At 50.9% G+C, this 19,676-nt stretch overlaps 1 protein-coding gene across 2 annotated transcripts; it reads left to right on the forward strand.

The window, feature by feature from the left end:
• Positions 1 to 880: 880 nt before the first annotated feature.
• LOC142003589 (uncharacterized) lies at positions 881 to 18,016 on the forward strand. 2 transcript variants are annotated; one of them, XM_074980667.1, is made up of 7 exons: positions 881 to 946; positions 3,280 to 3,503; positions 6,972 to 7,034; positions 11,122 to 11,475; positions 12,495 to 12,842; positions 14,388 to 14,579; positions 16,005 to 18,016. In XM_074980667.1, the coding sequence occupies exons 3-7, from the start codon at positions 6,980 to 6,982 to the stop codon at positions 16,730 to 16,732; spliced, it is 1,677 nt and encodes a 558-aa protein (XP_074836768.1). In that variant the 5' UTR covers positions 881 to 946; positions 3,280 to 3,503; positions 6,972 to 6,979; the 3' UTR covers positions 16,733 to 18,016. The 2 variants fall into 2 exon arrangements, with proteins under 2 accessions (XP_074836768.1, XP_074836769.1); XM_074980668.1 differs by lacking the exon at positions 6,972 to 7,034.
• Positions 18,017 to 19,676: the final 1,660 nt, after the last annotated feature.

Genomic DNA, 19,676 nt, shown 5'->3' on the forward strand with positions numbered 1-19,676 from the left:
CCAAGCCATATTTCCTTAATATATGGGCAAGAATATTGTCGGAGACTGTATCAAAAGCTTTGCTGAATTCAAGGTATATCACATCCACTGACTTCCCCATGTCCACAGAGCCAGTTACCTCATCAGAGAAGCTAATCAGATTGGCCAGGCAGGACTTGCCCTTGGTGAATCCATGTAGCACCTTAAAGACTCACAGAATAATTTATTAGGTGGTTAGCTTTTTTTGTGAGTCTTTAAAGTGCTACCCGACTGCTTTGTTGTTTTGTTAGAATACAGACTAACACAGCGACCGCTCAGTGACTATTCAAGGCATATATAGTTCACCATCTTTGTTTGCAGAAAGAAAAAAGAAAAAGATAAAACTGTTTCATTGCTTTTGTTTTCCAGGAAACATATTTACCCCCAGGCGAGAGCCAGACCTCTGCACAGATTGACGATAGGCAGCACAACGAAGAGGGGATTGAGGGGAAAGGGTGTGAAATAAAGTGTGTCAGACACTAAAAATACCCGAGCCACCTTTGTGGGATCAAAGGAATTCTGGTCCCCCTCTGCTTGTAGAAGCAATGAGGACAATTCGGGGGTGACTGATGCCTGCACTGAAGGGGTGCAGGGAAAGCCACCTAGAGAGGCAGAAAGGGGGCATGAGTGGTCCCCCATTTGGTAATTAAAATTTTGGTAGGGGTCAGTGCACCCCCCACCCCACATGCTACCAGCAGTCACCCATGAATGTGGGAGGCACACACTGATCTAAATCACTTAAATCCCTTTAAAAGAGACTGCATGGAGCTCACAGCACTTAGGCAGGAAGTTTATTTTCTGTTGTTGCCACTGACTGACTGACTCACTTATTGGTTCACTCAGAAGCAGGAAGAGAAGGAGAGAAACGCCCCTATTTATTTACCTTCTCCGAAAAGGTCTCAGAAATGGAAGTGCTCCATGTTGGGAGGTAAGAGATTTCTGCTCCAGCGTGGCAGGTGAAATTGATTCTTGGTGTCTGTTTAGCAGCTTTTGTGTGTCTGGAAGCTGAAGGCACAAATGACTTCAAAGGGCTGCTCTGAAAGGCTCACAGAGAATAGCTTCTAGATAGGCCATGTTTACTGCTCCGAACTTCTGAATTCTACCTTCGTAACCCAGCCAAAGCAGCTCCAGGGGCCTTCAGTTAGGACTGGGCAAAACTTTGAGGCCAAAACAATTTGGGGAGGGGGTCAAAAATACAGGTTTGGTGACCCAAATGTTTTGTATCAGAGAGGGAGCCGTGTTAGTCTGTATCTTCGAGAACAAGAAGTCCTGTGGCACCTTATAGACTAACAGATATTTTGGAGCATGAGCTTTCGTGGGCAAAGACCCACTTCCCACAGGACTTCTTGTTGTTCCCAAATGTTTTGTGAATTTTATTCCTTTGGGGGAGGGACTCTAAGTACAGGAAAACCCAGACAGGGGTCACGTAGAGGTTCTCTAAGTGAAAAGTTGCACGATTTTCATGGGCTGGAAGTGACTTTTGTTTCACAATTTCCCCTGATTTCTTTCATTTCAAACTCTGAGAAAAAGTGGAAATGTTTCCTTTGTCCCAGAACAAAAGAAACATGGAACTTGTTGACGAGCTGAAGTCAGCTGCATCCACAAGAGCTTATAAGGTGAAGAGGACTTCTCCTAGTGTAGACAGCACTCCGTCAGTGCACAAGTTTCTCCTGACGACATATCTGCCGCCTCTCACAGAAGCTGAGAGCGTCTTCACTAGGAGTGTGACAGCAGCACAGATGCATTAGAGCTAGTTTTGAATTCGTTTCTCTATGATCAGTGCGGCGATCCCATCTAGCTGCTTTACGGAGCTCCAGCATGGGGCTGTCAGGAGAGCAGGGTCTCAGTTTGCCTTGTGGGCTAGTACCCGCCCCAGCAGAGCATGTGGGGGACAGCCAGCGGCGCATGAGACAGTGGGGTATCGTGTCCTGCCCAAGGCGAAGGCTTCTTCCCTGCACAGGATATAGCAGGAGGGGCCAAGACATTTTTTTCGGTGCTTCACATTTGCACATGGAGGTCCCACTCCCCTCCAGGCACCTTGCATTTAGGGGTCCAGCCCCCACCTCACCATGTGGCTCCCCCTCGCCCCCCAGAGCCTTGCGGCTGGCAGGTCAGCCCTCACCTCTCCACACCCTGTCGGCTAGGCTGTGGGGTCGTGCCTGTAGGAGAGGCCAAAACACTTCTTTTCTGCAGTGCACATTTGTGGGATGGCAGTCCACCCACCCACCCACGGGCGCCAGGCAGTCGGGGGACTTTCCCCACCCACCTATGCCATGTGGCTACCCCCGACCCAACACACACACATTTGCTTCCGGACAGCTGCATGTCCTGGTTTGTGCGTGGTGAAGGCTCCCAAGGTGGGAAAGATTTTCAGGCACTGGCTGTTGCTGGGGAGACGTCTCCCCCTGTGGCAAAGATTTTGGCAGGGGCTGTTGCCTTGTCCATCAACAGAAGCCCCTGGCTGTTCCCTCTGCGGGGCCTTACCTACATCCTGGTGCCTGCACCATGCGAACAGGAGCCTCTGAAAAGCCCCTGGCTCCGGAGGTTTGGGGTGTGGGGGGGCTGACCCTTCAAAGAGCCATATTGTGGGCTGCCCTCCCCCTCCACTGCTTCCCAAGGCGTGTGGCTCGGGGGAGCCGCACAGTCTCTGCTGTGTCCTGTTTGCTGCGTTTTCACAGGGGGAAAACAGCTCCCTCCCCTGCCCCGTGAAATGTGTCTTTTCCTCAGGGGACCACCGAGGTTCCTGTTAGCATGGCCCAGACACCTGGGCCGCATCTACACTCGGCCCCCCACTTTTCATTTGCAGAAGAAGGGTCTTCCGGAAGGGGGATTTCCTTCGGGAGAGCCCCAGGTCCTTCCAAAGGAGCCCTGTCTACACAGCCGCTCTGCTTCCAGAAGGGGATCTTCCAGAAGCGAGAGCTCACGGGAATAGGCTAATGAGGCACAAGATGATTTAATCCATGCCTCATTTGCATTGTCCAATCCCCTCATTCCCATGCCCCTTCTGGGAGGCGGGAAGTGAGGTTAGATGCGGCCCTGGATTACAGACTCTAGTATCTGGGACTGACAACTCCCTGGCTTGCGCGCTCGCTCTCTCTCTCTCTCTCTCTCTCTTCCTTCTCTCTTGCACACAGGCAGTTACTTCACTACACACCAAAACCTCTGGCATTCCCTCCCTGCCTTGCTGCATGCGATCCGGCTTTAATCCACTGTGGGATTGGAGGTGTTTTTTCATCAGGTGCCTGTTCACTTGATTTTCAGCAGGGGAAGAGAGCCTACCGCTAGCTAGCCAGCCACTCGCTCTCCTTCACTTCTGCTGAGTGACGCTGACCCCCGACACCCAATGCCCTCTGGGATTCCCCACGTTTCCTAATTTCCTTCTGAAAATTGGCCGTTTGGTTCAACGGAAGAGGAGGAATGAGGCAACGCCATCTGGGCAGGTGACAGCAGGCGCTATCCGGGCGCCTTTGGTTCAACGTTTTATGGTATGAACTTTGAAAATTAATTTTTTTACAGCAGTGGTGTCCAATCTTTTCGCACCCAAGCTCACTCGTTAAACATCAGGGCAGGACAAGGTGGCGAAGGCGCTGCTGGTTCAGGGAGGGGGCTCCAGGCTGGAGACTCTTGAGGTCAGGTGGAGCGTTGGGGTGCTGAGCTAACCGCAGGCTTGTGGATGTGAGGGTGCAGGAGCTCAGGCTGGGGTGTACGAGGGGCTCCGAGTGGGGGAGTTGGGAGTATGATGAGCTCAGGACACAGATTTGCAGTGTGTGGATTGGGCACTAGTGTGAGTGGGGATGTGAGAAACTCCGGACAGGGGATTCCCATGTATGATAGACTCAGGATTGAGGTATGTGGGGGGATGCAGGCATGTTATGTTGCTGGGGCCAGATGGGAGCTTGGTCTCATTTGGGGGATTGTTGGCCAGGCTTCGTTTTTAAATAAAACACGTCCAACACAAATCTTTCAGCATTATCTTTAGGGGAGGGGCAGGGAAACAGTACTCATGGGGGTCTGGGCGAGGGGCAGCTCAGGAGGTACCTGGGGATCCTGCAGCTTGCACCAGAGCCGGCATCTCAGGAAGCACATATACTACTTCCCTTCCCCAAACAGTCAGTGCGTGTCCTGAAAAGACATGTCTGTTGCCTACTAGCAACTTCCTTCCGCCTGCTACCTTCCTGCACAGGGGGCAGAGGGGGAAGTGGGAGTGCCGGGTCCACGCCGGCTCCAACTGCTCAGGCAGCATGCATCCTGCTCCCCGCGGCAGCCATGCACTGCCTGAGCAGGTGGAGCTGGCGTGGACCCAAGACTTCCTCTCCTCCACCTGACCCCCCAGGGCAGGAATGCAGCAGGCAGAAGGAAGTCGCCAGCAGGCAACAGATCTGGCTTTTCAGGAAACTCACTGGCTGTTTTGGGAGGGGAAGCAGCACATGCACTTCCTGAGATGCCGGCTCTGGAGCGCAGCTGTGGGACTTTCCCCATCATGTCACAGGAAGCCGGAACTACCTCCATTTTTGCAGGAGGTAGCGCCATTGCAGGCTTGTTCTTGGTGTGGTGATGGGGATTCAAAGGAGGGGGGAGGTTGGGTCACCTCGTGCCCCCCCCCCCAGAATTTCTTCATGCCCTCCAGTTTGGGAATTTACAGCCTAGATCATACCTGACAGGTGCTTGTGCAACCTGCTCCTAAAAATCACCAGTAATGGAGATTCCACAACCTCCCCAGACAATTTATTCCAGTGTTTAACTACCCGCACAGTTAGGAAGCTTTCCGTAATGTCCAGCCTAAAACTCCCTTGCTGCAGTTTTATCCCTTACTTCTTGTTCTGTCCTCATAAAAGACCCGTCTTTCAAGCACCCTGAATCATTTTTAGGACTGTCAAGTGGTAAAAAAAATTGTGATTAATAATGCAGTTGCATTGAATATAAGTGTAACTCACACACCTTCTGGGTGTGGTTCACTGTCCCAGGTAGCAGCCTCTGGATCACTTACACAGAGAAGGAATATGTATCCTCTACAACCTTAGCTGAGCATCAGCTGGTTTTCAGCACAAACAGTAGAGGCTCCTGCCCTAAGCTTCAGGAGTCCCAGTTTGAAGCCCACCTGTGGGCTGTTGCATAAGGTCTACAGTGCTGACTTTATTTTTTAATTTCAAAGATTTATATCGTGAAAAACAGAAGCAATAATACATTCCAATTCATCTAGCAGAAATCCTGTAGTGCAATCTCCTTATCAGGAAAGTTGAACTTACAAATGTAGAATTGTGGCTTTATCTACACTTCTCTGATGACCGACCGCGCCGTGATTGATCTTCCGGAGTTCAGTTTTGCCACATGTGTGAAAACAAGGCAAAATCGATCTCTCTGGGCTCGGCCATCAACCCTAGAACTCCACACTATAGTGTGGAGTAAGGGACTTCAGCATGAGCCCAAAAAGCCCCGATCCACAGTAGGGCAGAAAGTTGATTCTGATATGTTGATTCTAGCTACGTTAATGGCATAGCTACAATTGCGTATCTGGGCTCAACTTTGTTCCCTAGTGTAGATTTATCCTATGAACAAAATAACTGCATTCAAAACTAAGATAACGTCAATCTTTGGAACCTGAAGTCCACTCAGGGCTACTTTTTGTTCAGCCAATCCTTCAGACAAACAAATTGGGTTACAATTTGCAGGAGATAATGCTTCCCACTTCTTGCTTACAGCGACACCTGAAAGTGAGAACAGGCATTCAAGTGCCACTATTGTAACTGGTATCACAAGATATTTACCTGCTAGATGAGCTAAAGTTTCATATGTCCTTTCATGCATCAATCACCATTTTTAACAGTCCAAAGCAGGGTAGAGCAACGCGTGCTCATTTCCATCATTTGAGTCTGATGCCACCAGAGGAAGGTTGATTTTCTTTGGTGGTGGTTCGGGTTCTGTAGTTTCTGCACTGGAGTGTTGCTCTTCTAAGGCTTCTGAAAGCCTGCGTCATACCCTGTCCCCCTCAGATTTGGGAAAGCACTTTGGATTCTTAAACCTTAGGTCGAGTTTTTAGAAATCTCACATTGGTACTGCCTTTGCATTTCGTCAAATCTTCTGTGAAATCTTCTTCTTAAAATGAACAAGACTTTCTGGGCTGTCATCCAAGAGGCCAATAATATGAACTATATGACAGAATTTGGCTAAAACAGAACAGGATGCATACAGTTCTCCTCCAAGTCCCACTTCTGGTTCAGCCAATTGCTCAGCCAAACAGGTTTGTTTGTGTTTACAGGGGGCATTACTGCCCACTTCTTATTTACACTGTCACCTGAGATTGAGAACAGATGGTCTCCCGGCACTTTTGTAAGTGGTGCTACTAGGGCCATGTCTACACTAGCCCCAAACTTCGAAATGGCCATGCAGCACTTCGAAATTGACACGGCTCGCCGCTGCGTGGCTCGTCCCAACAGGGCTCCTTTTCAAAAGGACCCTGCCTACTGCAAAGTCCCCTTATTCCCATCTACTCATAGGAATAAGGGGACTTCGAAGTAGGCGGGGCCCTTTTGAAAAGGAGCCCGGTTGCGATGAGCCGCGTGGCAGCCAGCCGCGTCAATTTCGAAGTGCCGCGGCTGCCCGCATGCTAATGAGGCGCTGAATATGTGTTTCAGCGCTTCATTAGTAAAGTTCGAAATGGCCATTTGCATGGCCATTTCGAAGTTTGGGGCTAGTGTAGACACGGCCCTAGGTGTTTACATACCAGATACGCTCGATGTTCATATGCTCCGTCGTGCTCCTGCCACCGTTCCAGAGGACCCGCTTGCAGGCTGATGGAGCTAATTAAACATTAATGTGTTAATTGGGTGAGAATCAGGCCCCGTTAAGTGGCCTTCAGCAGAGTTACTCCCTGTCTGCACCCTGCTGAGTGTCGGTGTCCCCAGGGGCTGGTGTCCGGAACACAACTCATCGGAGCATTCTGTCTCCTCTCGTAGGTGGCAGCATGGGAATGGACCCTGGCTGGACTCTGCATATGGCAGCTCTGAGCATCCTCTACAGTACGTCCTGCCTCGTCCTGCTTCTCTCTCCTGCTTCTTCTGTCTGATCTGGAGTCACTGAGTCCGTTTCCCTTTCCATTAGCTAGTCCCAGTCTGTTCCCGTGGGCAGTCGCAGATTTTTGAGGGTAGGCGGCAACTTTAATTGTGATTCCAAGGGGCTGCTTAGGCACCTGGAAACTCTGGGTCATTTTTTTCAGATAAGGACCCAAGAATTAGTCGACAGGAGAACTGCCTGACGTACCCCAGTACCAACGAAAGCCCTGATTTAAGTTTATTTGTAAGTTTGGCACAATCAGGCGATAACACAGCTTTTGTTTTCATATGAATTTTAAGTCATTTTACAGACATAATTTTAAACACAATTGAAAATAAGCAACGTCATCGGCCCAGTGTCTAGTTAGTATGTTTTAATGGGCTCTGCCTGGAGGAGTACAAGCTAAATGTACATGGCGGAAGGAGACGATCAGGGGAGAGGGTAATGGAGGCAGAGGGTGGGTGCGCCTCATCGAACCTTTGCTAACGCTCAGTGCTGCAGCCTTGGGGCCAGGCTGAAGGAGGGGTCACAGCTGCCCAGGCATGGGGCTTGGGGCTCCTATCTGAGGGTGGAGGGCTAGAAGTGATGGAGCGGGGGCAGGGCATTGGGGACGGGGTGTTGGGTGGGGAAGGGGCCTTGCTTCCCTGAACGGGGGTGCACATGTAACCCCCAGACCCAGGCGTGGTTCACTGGCCCCTAGAGTAGCACCTGGACTATTTGAGAATGAGGGAGTCTCCTTTGCAGCAGGCTTTTCGCTTGACCTGTAGCGGCTCCTGCCCTAAGTTCTAGAGGTGCCAGGTTTGAGTCTGCCGACCAGCCGCTACACACGCCCTGCCTCCGGGTATGGGGGTTGGACTGTGCCACTTTACGCAGCGAATGACAAAGTGCAGCGTGGCAATAAAAGTAGGAATGATAATTCCTGCAGCCAGGACAGGTTCAGCGTTTTAGGGCTCAAAGAATTAAATTCCAGCATAAGAGCGCAGTAGGTTATGAAAGGCAGGGACCAGTCACAGCCCAGAAACAGCAGCAGGACAAGCCACTGGCTTGGAGTGAGTACAAGGACAGAGGGGAGGCGCACTGTGCGTTCTACAGGGAGTGCCAGCAGTAATACAGGGGTGTGTGTGAGAGAGAGACAGACAGGTGTGTGCATTGGGAGCTAGTGTGTGAGCGAGACAGGGTGTGCTCTCATGGTGTGGGTGTGCTGGCTGCTTAAGCCCTGTGCTCAGGACCCTGGACACTACAGCAGCTGCTGCAGAGGGTAGCAACACAGATGGGCTCCTTGCCCCGCTCCCCAGCTCAGAAGGGACCCACTGGGGCACAGCAGCTGCTAGACTGAGATGAGATCCTGCCACCCCAGGCTAGCCACGGCTCAGCTGCCTGCAGGAGGGGAAACTGCTGCACTGGTGAGGGCAGGGCAGCCGGAGAGCAGCTGGTGGCGGCTGGCAGGATGCCCAGCTCAGAGGGAGCAGTTACAGAGAGGCTAAGACAATTTTAGGGGTGGCAAGTAACCGCACAACCCCCCGCCCTCCAGCACTGTGTGTCTGGTATGTGTGAACTTTTCCATTGATACAGTTATACCGGTACAAGTGCTGTGTGGATGCACTGACTGGGGAAGTGAACAACAAGAAGTCCTGTGGCACCTTATAAACTAACAGATATTTTGGGGCATGAGCTTTTGTGGGCAAACGCAGCTGCTGAAGTGGGTCTTTGCCCACCAAATCTGCTCCAAAATATCTGTTAGTCTAGAAGGTGCCACAGGACTTCTAGCTGTTCTCGAAGATACAGACGAACACGGCGACCTCTCTGATACTTGACTGGTCTAGTGTGTTTCCCTTCAGACACAGGTCAGCTACGCTGATCTAAAGCCCTTTGTAGTACTGCAGCTGCCGCCTTGTCTACACTAGAGCAGTGGTTTTCACCGGTGTGCTGCGGCACTCTGGTGTGCCAGGAAATTTCGTCAATTTCCCCTTGCCGCAGATCATTGCAGCGCCGCCGTGAGGGGAAATGCCAACCCGCAGGTGCCTGTTCGCACTGGGAGGCAGCTGAAATGCTGCTTTGGGGCTGTGGGGGAGCCCGCCCTGCCCCCCTGCTGCGGCAAGCGGAGATGGAGGGCGAGTGGAAGCCTGTTGGAGCGCGGACGAAGTTTAAATGCTGCATCCCAGCTGCAGCAGGCTGGCAGGGAGGGAAGCCTGCTCTCTGGAGCTGCCTTCTGCCTTCCTCCCTCATGAGTAATCAAGTCACTGCTGAAATTTCCAGCCGTAACTTGATTGCTCAACATCCCTAGCAAATCCCTAGAGCAGATCCACTCAATTTCAATTATTTATCAGTTCGATTATTTAATAAAACTTACGCCTTTAAAATGTTGTTACAGATGTGAAATTCATAATGTGAAAAGGCGAAATTCAGACTCCTGAACCGAATGTTGCATGTGGAATAAATTCAGGGCCATGAAGAGTCTGACATGGTTGAGTTGAGCAGATTTTGGAACTGTGTCTCTGCTCGCTGTTGAAGAAGGGGTGTTCTGGGGTGGATTGGAAACATTTATGCACCTGATCCTTGATCAGCTTGTTGTATGCACTACGGGGTTGCAAAGCTCTGTAGCAAGACTAAAATAACAAGAAGTCCTGTGGCACCTTATAGACTAACATTATTTTGGAGCATAAGCATCAGATCTGATGAAGCGGGTCTTTGCACACGAAAGCTGATGCTCCAAAATATCTGTTAGTCTATATGGTGCCACAGGACTTTTTGTTATTTTTGAAGATACAGACTAACACGGCGACCTCTCTGATTCTACTGAGACTGTAATCATAGAATCCTAGGGCTGGGAGGGACCTCAGGAGGTCATCTGGTCCAGCCCCCTGCTTCAAGCAGGATCAAACTCAACTAAGTCATCCCAGCCAGGACCTTGTCAAGCCGGGACTTAAAAACCTCTAGGGTTAGAGATTCCACCACCTCTCTAGTCAACACATTCCCGTGCTTCACCACCCTGTAGTGAAGTAGTTTTTTCTAATATCCAACTTAGACCTCTCCCTCTGTAACTTCAGACCATTGCTCCTTGTTCTGCCCCCTGTCACCACCAAGAACAATTTCTCTCCATCCTCTTTAGAGCTCCCTCAGGAAGTTGAAGGCTGCTATTAAATCACCCCCCAGTCTTCTCTTCTGTAAACCAAATAGGCCCAAATCCCTCAGCCTCTCCTCATAGGTCTTGTGCTCCAGCCCCTGGATCGTTTTTGTTACCCTCCACTGAACCTGCTCCAGCACATCCACATCCTTTCTATACTGGGGGGCCCAAAACTGGACACAATATTCCAGATGTGGCCTCACCAGTGCCGAATAGAGGGGAATAACCACTTCTCTAGATCTGCTCGAAATGCTCCTCCCAATGCACCCTAGTATGCCATTAGCCTTCTTGGCTACAAGGGCGCACTGTTTACTCGTCTCTAGCCTTTCATCCACCATAACCCTGAGGTCCCTTTCCTCTGTACCGCCGCTTAGCCCATCAGTAATCAGAGTAAATGTAAGTAAATGTGATGTTTATCTGCAATCGATTGGGCTGAAAGAAGTGGCTTTGCCGTGGAATTGTCTCATTGGTGTGTGCTGGGTTGCTGACTAGAGACCTCTCCCAGCACCCAGGCTCAGTCTATGCTGTAAACTAGCAACACAGTTCCCCGGCTCGCGGTAGTTCAGGGCTAGCTGTAGCAAGTGCAGAGAGCAGTGTAGTTGCAGTAGCAGAGGGAGCAACAGCTGCCAGGAGCGGGCCCATTGCGTGGAGAAGCCCAGCTCTGCTCCAGGTGTTGCTACGTCCACCAGGGACTTCTTCCCGCACAGCTGGTTTCACAAGGGAATTTACATGGCAACGCTGTGACGCTTTCAGCTGTTGACGAGTAACTCTGCTCTGGCCGGGTGACTCCGGCACTGGAATGGTCCTGTTGGGTCCATGTGCGTCTGACAGTGCTGTATTTTTCATCCCGGTGGTGTGGATATGGTGAAGGGAGTGACAGTGGGAGTGGAAAGCCAAGCGTTCCCCACTGACCTTGTTTTCCCTTGCAGGAGTCGCTGGAGCACAGCCGTCCATCACTGCTCGGTATGGCGAGAACGTCCTGCTGGGCTGCACCTTCCGCTTCATAGAGGGGGTAAAACTTCAGCGACTGAACATCACCTGGAAGATGCAAAGAGCTGAGGGAGCAGCTCTCCTGGTCCACACCTACTATGGGCACAGCAACCTGTGGGGGGGACAGGACAAACCTTACCAGGGCCGGACGCAACTGTACCCAGAGGGACTCCACAATGGAAACGCGTCTCTGAGACTCAGGGCCGTGCGCTTCCAGGATGAGGGCTCCTACGTCTGCTACGTCACCTCTGAGCTGGGATGCTCATCCCAGGAGATTTCACTGGCCGTGCTACGTAGGTGTCCTCTGCCTGTGCCCTGGTCAGCCCAGGCAGGGAGATAGCGCAGTGGTTTGATCATTGGTGTGCTAAACCCAAGGTTTGGATCCCCACCCTTGAGGGGTCATTTGGGGATTTGGGCAAATAGATTACAAAAAAAATCTGGCAGGATGATGGTAAGTGCTGCTGAGAGGACAGGGGTGTGGACTTGATGGCCTCTGAAGGTCCCTTCCAGCTCTGTGAGATAGGTCTATCTCCATATTCTTCTGAGATGCAGCAACTGCAGGCCCATTTGCAATGATTATCCCACAGAAGCAGGTCTAGAAAAAACACTAACTAGCAGCGATTAGCCTTGACTGCACGTTTTCCCACCTAGATTTAACCCATGCAAGCACAGTGTTTGTCTTTGTTCCCTGCTAGTGTGGACTTCACATAAAGGGGTAATAGTCTACTAGTGGCGTCAGCTGCCCCAGATGTTCCTTTAGCTCATGAAATAGAGGCATTTGCTGTCAGTTCTACAGGTCAGGGATTCTGCTCACAGCCCAAGTGATGTGTCTGAATTTGGAAGGAAGTGGTATGTGGCCATAAACATCTTACTCCACAGTATCACACTGTGTGTCTTCTTGGTAAGGTGGTAGGTCTGCGTGTGTTGTGCATGCACTGTAAGGCATTAAGTATCAGAGGGGTAGATGTGTTAGTCTGGATCTGTAACAGCAACGAAAGGGTCCTGTGGCACCTTATAGACTAACAGAAAAGTTTTGAGCATGAGCTTTCGTGAGCACAGACTCACTCCTTCACTGCTGTAAGGGCATTGTGTGTAGTGCACAAGCGTCGTGTATGTGTGCTGGGTGGGGGTGTTGGGAAGGCAGGGTGAGGGTAGGTGCGGGGTAGTTGTTTTGTTGTGTGTGTGTTACGAGTGGGGCACATTCGCATGTGATACTAGTGCAGTTGGGTTCCTATAATGCAAAAGGGAGAAAGAGCAAAACAGCTGCCTCTGGCGCTGGGGTTAGTGAGTATGAGCCTCCTTTCTCATTCAGGGGAGAGTGAAACGGAGCACCCCATCGTCACTCACCCTGGGCAGGACGTCACCCTGAGCTGCCACTTTGAGTGTGGATTGAAGCTCCAGTTGCTGACTATCACCTGGAAGAAGGAAGCAGCCGAGGGGCAGGAACTCCTGGTTCACAGCTATGACAACGGGGTGGACAAGCTCCAGAGACAGGACGCCTCTTACAAGGACAGAACCCAGCTCCACCCGGAGGGGTTCCCGCGGGGAAACGCTTCCCTGACGCTGAGGAGAGTTGGCACCCAGGATGCGGGGGTCTACCTCTGCCACGTCAAGCCAGAACTGGGCCGGTTTTCCGTGCGGGTGCAAGTGATAGTTGAAGGTAGGAGCCAGTGCTCCGCACAAGCCCTGAGAAAAGTGCTAGAGGTTAGCTGCCTACGATGCAACTAAATTTTTCCCTCCCCTGATGGATCTGTTCCTCCTCCCCAATAGGGTCAGTGTGAGCTGTACACACTGTGACAGGTTCAGTCACAGAGATCCCCTTGTGACTGTCACTGGATGTTGAAATACTTCCCAGGCACCCTGTTTACTCCACCTCGCTGAGCTTCTCCAGCCCTGATGCAGAGATGGGATCACAGCCCCATGTATACAGACCCTGATCTCAGCTCTGCTCCGAGGAGGCTCCGTTAAAGGGACTTGCCATAGCACCCAGGTGCACAGCCCCAGTGGGACCAGAACCCAGATAAATCTGTCTGACTGTATAAAGTTCTACCCAGGGCAAGCTCATGTTCAGCCTCTTTCTTATGTAAAGAGAGATGTTTCCAGCTGCTCCCCTGGGACAATGATTAACACTGGATTTATCAATCAACAAAGGTGATTTTATTAAGCATAAAACGTTAGATGCAAGTCAGAGCACAGAGAGCAAAGTAAGTTACCAAACAAAAGGAAAGAAAACGCACCAGCTTAGTGTAACACGTTAAGAAACTTGTTCCAGGTAATTCCCTAATAACCCAATAATAGTTCGGTGATCTTGACTGGTAGTCTGGGCCCAATCCTTCTTATTGGTCAGGTCCAGTTGTTACCAGCAGACATCTTTGCTGGTAAACAGGGGTGCTCTCAGGATGGGCGGTTGGCCTTTTAAATAGCTTGTGCAGAAGGCCCTCCACCAGGTGGAAAATACTGCACTGATGACGGACACACTTATCAGGGGACCTAAACGCATGTCCTGGGAGGGACTCGCAGCCTCTGCTATGGACAGGCCCACAGGAGAAACAACCCCATCCACAGATCATTGACTTCATCCATGAGCTGCAACAGTTCTAAAATCCCTTAGCTGGGCTGGACGGGGATGGGGCCCTTGCCTGTTTGTCAGGAGCTGGAAGTGAATGACAGGGAGGGATCACTCGATGACAGCCTTTCGGTTCATTCCCTCTGGGGTGTCAGGCTTCAGTCACTGTTGGCAGACAGGACACGGGGCTAGACGGGCCTTTGGGCTGACCCAGCCTGGCCCTTCTGGTGCTCTTAATATGTCTATGTTGGTAACACAGGTTTATGCTTCACATTTCTAACTTCAAATCCTGGAATTCTGCCTGCACATAACTGGGGAAATCACATTCGGTAGATTACAGCTTTTCAAAAGACACCTGACGGGAAGCATTTTGCCTAAAGCATTTCCAGTTGTGCATATTCATAAGCACATTTCCACAAGCAATAGGAAACGCACCTTCGGTGCACATTGCTGGCTGGCAGATTTCACCACAGCTACATGAGGAAAAGGCCTTGCAAATAGCCCAGCGAAAGCTGCTGCTTAAATGTGTAGCTTCAGTGAAAAACCAGAAGCAGATGTTCAGCCGTGCAAGGGATGGACAGGCAATGCTGAGACTATCGAACGGAGCGTTTATTTTGTTTTCTGTTTTGTCTTTTACAGACTCTGGGAGTGGCTCTTCACCCCTGATTGTGTTCAGTGGCATCTTCCCTCTAGTATTAATTACATTAATTATTGCAATTATAATTTGCAAGCACCGTCCTTCCCTGCTGCAGAACTTCAGAACTCGTCAGTTTGGCTTCCGACAGACAAAGCAGGCGAGCAGAGACCAGCTTGAGTCAAGCCTGTTAGCCAGTGAGTCTGCAGACCCAAGCATGTTCCTGCAGGGCATACTCATTTCCTTCCTGCTTGCAGGTGTTGGGTTTGATATGGGGCTGGGTTGCTGGGTGACAGCGGTGTTCTCAGCTCACTCATAATACATTTTTTGCCTTATACTGTGACCACATTTCCTGGCTGGTTTGGGGATTGATTTTTTTAGATATTGCAGAGCAGTGTCAGCCATAAGACACACGTCCTGTCGATGGGGGGATAGTTGTAAGGCTGAGCTGCAGTAGGCAGCACAAACCTCAGCAGGCACAGGGGCAGATTAGAAAAGGTGTTTTGGGGGAGCTTAGGAGCCTGAGCCCCATTTCCAAGTCAACTCCCCTTGACTCTCAGGCAAAGCAGAAAGGACAGAATTGACAGGCAGGGCTAGTTCTCGCATCCGGTTATTGGGAGGGGGACACCTGAGTATTCTGAGACCCTCTGGAGAGTGTAATTTAAAAACAGCCATCCGGGAGGCCAGCAGCTGGAAAACTGGAACCTGAGCATTTAGGAGAAGTGAAATTGGCCCCAGTGTTGGTATTGTGCCATGAATTGTAAGAAGGCTGAAGCCTCTTCCGAGTGCTGCAGTTCCACTGCTTAACACTGGGTAACTTTGACCACAGACGGGTCCTTCTGGCCATGGGTTGGGGGCTCCTGGAAATTGCTGTTCTTTGGGGGGCAGGAAGGGTGGCCCATGTTCCTGGGCTGGTGAAAGGACCGTCAGGCCTCCCACACTCAGAGCTTGTAGCAAACTGAGTAATGACTGGAGAACTTTGCTGATTGGAGGTCGTACCAGCAACAGCTCTCCCATGTGACGGAAGCAGTCTTCTTAAATGTCTTCAAAATCGTGTCCTCTATTGACATCACACCCCGAGGGGCGTAGCTGCTGGTTTTCATGTTTTACAGCTGCTGGACTCTGGATGTGGATGTGCTGGAGCAGGTTCCACAGAGGGCAACAAAAATGATGAAGGGGCTGGAACACAAGACCTGTGAGGAGGGGCTGAGGGATTTGGGGTTGTTTAGTTTACAGAAGTGAAGACTAAGGGGTGATTTAATAGCAGCCTTCAACTTCCTGAAGGAAGCTCTAAAGAGGATGGAGAGAAATTGTTCTCAGTGGCGATGGATGGCAGAACAAGGAGCAATGGTCTGAAGTTGCAGAAGGAGAGGAGGAGGTTGGATATTAGGAAATCCAGGAGGGAGGTGAAGCACTGGAATGTGTTACCTAGAGCGGTGGTGGATTCTCCATCCCTAGAGGTTTTTAAGTCCTGGCTTGACAAGGTCCTGGCTGGGATGACTTAGTTGAGGTTGGTCCTGCTTGAAGCAGAGGGCTAGACTAGATGACCTCCTCAGGTCCCTCCCAGCCCTGTGATTCTGTGATTCTATGATCACTGAGCCCTGTCGTTCCCCTCCCTGCAGGCGGGCAGCCAAAGGAACATGAGCAACAGGGAAGTGCTGCTATAGATGTGGATCGGGAAGCACCGGCTCTGCTCCCTGACGGAAAAATTGCAGAGCTGAAAGATGCTGCAGCAAGAAGAGACCCCCCAGAGCTAGCATCTGCACTGCAAAGGGTCAGTGAGCCAGTCAAGGGTCAGCGATTCCACGTGGCTGTAATTGGCGAGACAGGATCCGGAAAATCGTCTTTTGTCAACGCCCTCCGGGGCCTGGAAGAACAAGACACGGGTGCTGCTGAAAGTGGAGTGCTAGAAGGGAGGGTGGAGCCCAAAGATTATCCTCATCCCAGATACCCCAACGTAACGCTGTGGGACCTGCCCGGTCTCGGGTCCGTGAATTGTCCCACAGAAACCTTCCTTAAGCAGCTTCACTGTACACAGTACAACTTGTTTGTGGTCGTCTCTGCCGATCGCTTCACAGGCACCGACGCCAGCCTTGTGCAGAGGCTGCGAACACTGGGGAAGCCGTTTTACTTTGTCCGTTCCAAAGTGGATGCAGACATGAAGTCTGCGCAGAGAAAAAACTGCACTGAAGAAACCGCCCTAGGACGGATCAGACACGACTGTATGTTACAACTGGGAGAAAAAACTGGCATTTTCCTTATATCCAGCTGGGACCCGACCAAGTTTGATTTCCCTCGCCTGCAGCAAACGTTAGCAGAGGCATTTCGCAGGCACCAGGTGTGTGCTTAGCAGCACGGCCTGTCAGGGAGCTCCCTACCCATTTTGCAGAAGATAAAAGTGACGTAGGAGCAGACATGGGACCAAACTCCCTCCTTGCTTCGCTCCAGTGCACACGACCAGAGAATTTGGGCCATGTCCTTGCCTCAAAATCTGGTGCCTACAATTGTTTCAGGTCCCACTAGCCTGGGAGTGACAATACTTTCTCTGCTCTCTTGTTGCGTGTGCTGGTTGGAGCAGTGGCCTTGGGAGCTGGCTGCAGGTCACCTGAGTTCTGGGTGATGTAATTTAGTATTACCCAGTCACAGAAAGCTGGCTGTGCACGATGCACCTTGCTGAGAGGAGATGCGGCCGGTACGTGCTTAGCACCTGGGTTAATTGACATGGGCCTGCAGTTTGGGGTGAAAAACAGCCACATGGGCCTACCCACTGTGCCTTGAGCCCAAGGGCTGAGATTATCCTCACTCCCTGGGGTTCATAGCATGAGCCCAAATCCCCTAACCCTGCTGGGGTGGGGCGGGGCGGGCTTTGCTCTGCAGACAGACCCTCAGCGTGTTAATTGCTCTGGTATTACCACCAGCTGGGGGAGACAGTTAAGCAGGCAACCAGCCGGCTCCACCCCCAGGCGGAGTTCTGGGCGGGGCCGTGTTAAATTCTGGGGTGGGGTTTGTCTCAGTGTTGGCCCTTTGGGGTGAGTGGAGGCACCACATACCTCATCCATCCGTTTCCAGCACTCGACAACCCTCCAGTCTGGGCCTGGATACTGGGCTGGCTCTTTGCTTGGAACACCCGGGGACCCAGAGGCTTGGGTGTGTTCCCCTGCCCCGAGTGTGTGAGGCAGGGGGGCGTAACTGGGATCTGGGCCAACCCAATTTTCTCTACATTATTTTTCAGATTGCATGGGATAGTTTCTCTGGTTTCTCAGCATGATGGGCTCAGGCTGTCTGGAGATTCAGGCAGTGCCTCTGGGAGAGTTCCCCTTCTCAGAGATATTGGCGCAGGGTTTAGTGCCTGGGACTCAGTCTGAGCCTGGCTGTGTCTCAAGAACCCCTTGAACAAATGAGCTCAGTTTCATCACACAGATTCTACACTAGTCCTTGAATTAAAATACTCATTTTCAAGCTGATCTAATTATTTATCTGGGTTTGCTGGGGAAAGGTTTGGAAACTGGGCTTTAGATGGGCACATTGCTCCTATCTCACCTGTGTGCCCCCATAATCTTGGAATTGCAGGATTTGCTCTCAAAATCTGTGCTCCAAATGTAAATACGGTGAATAAATGTATCTATAGATCCAGCATGTGTCTCTGTCGTGGATCCATGGATCCGGTGCTCTCAGGCAGCTCCGGAATAAGCTTGGGAGGGTCCCAATGGTGTGTCAGCCCCTGCAGGGTCACACCGTCTCTGGCGTAAGCCCCTTGGCTTCATCCCCTCCTGGGACTGGCCCTCAGAGACTTCCCCACACCTGCTGCATGCAGCAAGCCCCTCATTGAGTTCTCCCCCCTGGGCACCCGGAGGGGACTTGCACGCCCATGGGGGTGGGAAGGAACACTTTCCAGCTCCCTCTGTCTGCAGTGACTCAGCCTGGGGGTTTACTGTCTGCAACCCAGCACAGGGAGTCCTTAGTTAACCCAGAGAACAAAACAAAGCAGCAGAAATGTACCACATCAAAGACAAACAAAATGATTTATTCAGTGATGAACTTTCGCGGGACAGACCCACTTCATCAGAGCCATTTCCAGTCATTTCCAATACAGATGGACATTTATAAGTACAGAGGACCAAAAAGGAAAAAAAAATGCAATTAAAAACTGGCAAATCAAATAGGATAGAAGGATGGGGGTCAGAGGTGTGGGGATGTTAATTGTCCTGTCTGAGATAATTACCAGCATCAAAGGACGGGGAGCAGTCCTTGTAGCGTGTGAGGTAGTTGATGTCTCTGTTCATATCACATGTTAATGTGTCGAATTTGAATATGATACTCTAACTCAGAAATCTCACACTCTAATCTGTTGTTAAATTCTCTGTGTCGCAGGACACAAATTCTCAGATCTTTAGCAGAATGGCCCACTCCACTGAAGTGTTCACTGACCGGCTTATGTGTATTGAGTTCCTTGATGTCTGCTCTGTGTCCAATGTACATAGTGTCAAGGCATTGTTGGTACAAAATAGCATGTAGAATATTGCTGGAAGTGCATGAGAACCTGCCCTTGATCTTACAACTAACATGGTTAGGTCCTACACCACAGTAATACGAATCCTGGAACTTGTCCTTGCAACAAACCCAGCTGCCAACTTTGTCCAGATATTTATTCTGGCGACACCGTCACTGAACCTACCCATGTTTTGTACAGACTAACGCAGCCACACCTCTGTTCCTATTTAACAGGTAACAAAAGTTAGAGCAAAGTCCATCTGGGTTGGGCCCAGAGCTCACCAGCTTTCAAGTCCCAGTTCAGAAACATCTCCTGCTTTTAACAGCCCTGGCCCCTCCCTCCAAGCCCCTTCTCCTTCCTTGTTCTTGTTTCTGAGAAACAGTCACCAGGCCAACTCCCTCAGACCTTTGTTCTCCAGCTGGTCTCACTCACGTGGCTTCCCGCAGAGCAGGAGTGGGACTAGGGTGGTTAGTTGCTAGGTACCAAAGCCCGGGCAGTTGGAGTGGGCATTGTCTTCTCAAGTTCACTCTGGGCATGGGGACCAGGCCCCAGACTCATCAGCCACCCTCCCCCGGCAACCTAGCTAACCTTGCAGACCATGGTAGGGGAAACTGAGGCATACACTATATTCATACGAAAATGAAAATTTCCCATTTTGTCACAGTGTCTCTGTATTTCCCCAGTCCCTAGTCTGGACTGCTTGGGAGTGGAGCAATATCACTAGCAATAAGCAAAACCACAGCTTAGAGTGGCTGGCAACTCAGAAACCTTCACTGGTCCAGCTCCAAAGAGTGGTGGCAGT

Source organism: Carettochelys insculpta, chromosome 30, assembly GCF_033958435.1.
Source record: "Carettochelys insculpta isolate YL-2023 chromosome 30, ASM3395843v1, whole genome shotgun sequence".
NCBI classification, from domain to species: domain Eukaryota; kingdom Metazoa; phylum Chordata; order Testudines; family Carettochelyidae; genus Carettochelys; species Carettochelys insculpta.